Source organism: Musa acuminata, chromosome BXJ1-3 (genome assembly GCF_036884655.1).
Source record: "Musa acuminata AAA Group cultivar baxijiao chromosome BXJ1-3, Cavendish_Baxijiao_AAA, whole genome shotgun sequence".
NCBI classification, from domain to species: Eukaryota; Viridiplantae; Streptophyta; class Magnoliopsida; order Zingiberales; family Musaceae; genus Musa; species Musa acuminata.
The window spans coordinates 45,581,540-45,585,977 of record NC_088329.1 but is presented as its reverse complement, the minus strand read 5'-3'; the positions used below and the strand labels follow the sequence as shown (position 1 = coordinate 45,585,977).

Genomic DNA, 4,438 nt, shown 5'->3' with positions numbered 1-4,438 from the left:
GACCCACGACCGATAAAATCTGCTATAGAGATACGAGACGAAAAACACTGAAAGCACATAAAGACTAAAAAGACATGCTTCAAACCCTAAAACTTCAAAGCATATTTTCACGGAGAGACAAACGATAGAGAATATAAAATTTATAATTATCAATTTTCTCATAATAATTTTTATTATAATGAATGAAAATGAAGTTTTTGTTTTTTTACTTTAAATTTTTATATATAAATGGATGATAACATGAATATCACGTAATCACAACGTGTCGGTAAATTTTCTATCATACAGAAGGCCGTCGTCGATGGCCACGAAGCTCTCGTACGTAATCGGTGAAATCATCTCTCCCGAACTCTCCGCCCTTTTTGTTGCCATAAAGTCCAGTTTGCTAGAGGCTCCGCCCATACGATCGTCCGTGGCCATGGCCGAGTTCCTGGCGGCGGACGTGCTGTGGAGCTTGGGATGGGGCGTGGCCGGGCTGCTGTTTCTGGCGTGGGCCTTGCGGGTGCTCAACTGGGCGTGGTGGAGGCCGAGGCGGCTGGAGCGCGCGCTCCGGGCACAGGGGCTCAACGGCACCCCATACGGCTTCCCCTACGGCGACGTCAAGGAGACCGTGCGGTTGAGAGAGGAGGCCCGCGCCAAGCCCATGCCCCTCGCCCACAACATCATCCCTCGCCTTCTCCCTTTTTTTCATCGCGCCATGGACGAGTACGGTAAGCGCTTCCTCCTCCTCCTCCTCCTCTGTTGTCTTCATCGCCTGGGCACGAGCTCCAATTGTTAGAACTCGATCTTGTTCTTGTGCATGCAGGTAAGATATCATTCACATGGTTCGGGCCAGTGCCGCAAGTGAACATCAAGGATCCGGAGCTGGTGAGGGAGGTTCTATCAAATAAGTTCGGCCACTTCGGGAAGCCGAACCAGAACCCCCTCGCCCGGTTCTTCGCCAGAGGCCTCGCTCTGTACGAAGGCGAAAAGTGGGTCAAACATAGGAGGATTCTGAATCCTGCTTTCCATGCGGAGAAGCTAAAGGTGATTGATTCACTGTTCTGCACAACACCCAAACGGAACATCTTGGAAGTGCATCCATCCGTCCTGTTTCCAGTTTGATTCATACCAAAATGTTTATCCTCATCAATTTTGCAGCGAATGTTGCCGGCATTCTCTGCTTGCTGTAGTGATCTGATGGATAGATGGGAGAATATGGCGGGCTCTGAGGCATGTTATGAGTTAGATGTTTGGCCTGAGCTCCAAAGCTTCACTGGAGATGTCATTTCACGAACTGCCTTCGGTAGCAGCTACGAAGAAGGAAGGCCAATTTTCCAACTTCAAGCTGAGCAGGCTGAGCTCCTTATTCAGGTTGTCCAAAATCTTTATGTCCCAGGGTACAGGTGAGTCCTTCTCCTACTCAATTCCTTGTTGTTGAACGAAGCTTTAAAGGAAGAAACATCAGAATTTAGTTATGTTGAAAGGATCATTGATTTGATGATCCGAGACAGTAGGTGGTCCATTGATGCCTTGCTTGCACATTTCAAATCTTCATCTCAAAGACTTCGAAGCTGCTACACATTTCTAATCACAGTATTGTATTGAGCTCATAAATTATGCGAGTTTTCGAATGATTCGTAGGATACGGCTACTAATAATTGCTGTCAAACAGGTTTCTTCCCACCCCAAAGAACAAGAGAATAAAAGCAATTGATAGAGAGATCCGATCGATTCTGAGAGGCATAATAAAGAAGAGAGAACAGGATATAAAGACTGGAAAGGCAAGCAACGATGACCTGTTGGGGCTGTTGATGGAGTCCAACATGAAGCACTTACAAGAAGATGGGAACAAGAATGCCGGGATGACAACCGAAGATGTGATTGAAGAATGCAAGCTCTTCTACTTTGCAGGGCAGGAGACAACATCTGTGTTGCTGACATGGACAATGATCTGCTTGAGCATGCATCCTACCTGGCAGGTCCGCGCTAGAGAAGAAGTTCTTCGAGTCTTTGGCGATAACAAACCCGATTTTGATGGCTTGAGCCACTTAAAGATCGTTGAGTATCATCTTCCTACTTTGTTCTTCTGCTTAGCTGAACTAAACACACTCTGATTGCTATTTGTTTCGACCCTATTCATCAGCATGCTGTTCTTGTTCTTTCTTGGACTGAAAGATGATGAAGATTTCACCAAGTGATGACTGAAATTTGTGTGGGCAGGTGACCATGATTCTGTATGAGGTGCTCAGGCTATACCCTCCAGCAATTCTCCTCCAGAGGCAGACATACAAGACGATGAAACTTGGGGATGTGGTTTACCCACCAGGAGTTCTCCTCCTGCTGCATGTAATCTTCGTCCACCATGATCCAAACCTGTGGGGCAAAGATGCCAGTGAGTTCAATCCAGAGAGGTTCGCCGAAGGGGTCTCAAAGGCGTCGAAGGAACAGGTTGCGTTCTTCCCGTTTGGCGGAGGCCCACGAATTTGCATCGGCCAGAACTTTGCGTTGCTGGAAGCAAAGATGGGACTGAGCATGATTCTTCAGCATTTCTCCTTTGATCTCTCGCCGTCGTATGCTCACGCTCCACACACTGTCTTCACTCTTCATCCCCAGCACGGTGCTCAAATAAGGTTGCGAAAACTCTAAGTACTTATACTGATGAAATTGCAGGCAAAATATGTAAGTGAAGGTGAACCCCATTGTTGCAACAAGGATCAAACACAAGTTTACTGTGAGCATGTATTCCTTAACAATCTCATATTTCCGGTTCCCCAAGATAAATAGAATTCAGAAGAACTCGATTTCACGAGCTCTTCTAAGTTTAACCAAATATTGTTGATCAATTATTATCTACCAAACGATCTTTGTGTGATGCTAATGCTGGCAGGAGAGAGGCAAGCCCTGCCTCCGTAGTCTTTTCATATGGACATAAGTCTAAAGTCGACAGTTATGGATTGCCTCCTCCCTTGTTGTCTATATGGATAAAAAAAAAAGGTAGTATTTTAGTAGCAATTGCCTCTTCTCTTGCTGTCTATATGGACAAAAAACCAATGGTAGTATTTTAGTAGCTATTAAGAGCTGCTTCTCTATAAAATATTTCACCACTCTACTGTTCGTTATGGTCAAGAATAAAAACTCAATTTTAGCATAGTTACGAAGGGAGAATTACTTCTATCACTCGTGACCATACTTATCTATCTTAGATTATTAACTTAGATATTAGAGGGACTCGATTGAGATAACTCTTTCGACCGCAATCTTTGTGTTGAGAAATCTATGGGCAGACATCACATGTACAGTAAAAGAACAGAAAATAAAATCCCTAATTCCCAAAGATTTGTTTGTCGTCGTGCAAAGATTGGTATGCAAAAATCTGCGAAACTTAAAACTACATATAATAAATATTGTATTACCTAAGGAGATTGTATATCCCTAAATCCCTACATATCTCTAAGAGTGGGTGAAGGAGGTCAAGCGTCCTCCTCTCTAGCAGTGATCCACGTAACATGGCTACGACGATGCTCCTCAAAACTCCAGGCCTACTTTGAGGTGCAGAGGAGGAGGAGAATAGGAGAGGAAAGCAAAGGCTCTAACCTATGAACAACTGAATCCCTCCTATTCATAGAGGTCCCATATCAACTTAACCCTAATGGATCCTCCACTATCGGGTATTGGATCTCCATCTAACTACTCAAACCTCTTAGTTTAGTAGATCTCTATCTAATAATCTCTTATGAGCTCTTATTGGATCTCATCCATAGGATCCAATAAGATAGGGGCTCCGGCGGAGATCTTATATCCGAACCTCTACTCATCGTAACGCCTACCATATGTGTTACCCTCTAGGTCCAACAATATCAAGCTGACTGTGAGTCATACCTGTCAGAACTACTTCTGACTCAGTGAATTGTTATCTCCATAATAACTCACTCGAATCATCGATTACGAACGTACTAGGCCACTACGTTGTAGTCCCCAGATGATTCAAGGGAATCCAATCCATTGGACCTGTTTGTCCTCAGTTACCATGTACATATAGTCCCTCATCCATCTAATATCTCAGAGACCATATACCGGGTATGGTGCTATGAGACCCATACAATTTCTACTCGAGCCTTGCTCTAACCAAATTCTCCCGTAGAACTCTTTTTCTCTCAATCCGAATGACTCTGGCCAGGGATTTGTTTGAGCAAGAACATATGGGACATTCCTCTCATGACATTGAGAGTGGATGATCCTCTATCGACACTCAATAGTCCTCGTAAGGTTGACTACCACTCTCGAAGACCGATTGTGCTAGATCTGGGACATCCAAACATATAAGTCCACTATCAAAGAGTGGAGCACTCATACAGGACAACATTGGTGTCTCAAGTCTAAGGACTAAATACACCACTAGGACCACGGAATCATTGTCTGACAATAAGGCATCATCAATTATCCAGCATTCCGTAAG

At 44.3% G+C, this 4,438-nt stretch overlaps 1 protein-coding gene across 1 annotated transcript; it reads left to right on the top strand.

Annotated features, from left to right (window-relative positions):
- The first annotated feature begins 309 nt into the window (after positions 1–309).
- On the top strand, positions 310–2,658 carry LOC135635088 (cytochrome P450 CYP72A616-like). Its single transcript, XM_065145941.1, has 5 exons — positions 310–710; positions 806–1,026; positions 1,141–1,385; positions 1,655–2,039; positions 2,203–2,658. The coding sequence occupies exons 1-5, from the start codon at positions 419–421 to the stop codon at positions 2,626–2,628; spliced, it is 1,569 nt and encodes a 522-aa protein (XP_065002013.1). The 5' UTR covers positions 310–418; the 3' UTR covers positions 2,629–2,658.
- Positions 2,659–4,438: the final 1,780 nt, after the last annotated feature.

What these genes read in the sequence shown, in the direction of transcription:
- LOC135635088 (XM_065145941.1), top strand. Translation starts at nt 419, where the DNA reads ATGGCCGAGTTCCTGGCGGCGGACGTGCTGTGGAGCTTGGGATGGGGC. An exon ending in TCGCGCCATGGACGAGTACG is followed by an intron (nt 711 to 805) that starts GTAAGCGCTTCC and finishes TTGTGCATGCAG; the next exon opens with GTAAGATATCATTCACATGG. An exon ending in GCTTGAGCCACTTAAAGATC is followed by an intron (nt 2,040 to 2,202) that starts GTTGAGTATCAT and finishes TTGTGTGGGCAG; the next exon opens with GTGACCATGATTCTGTATGA.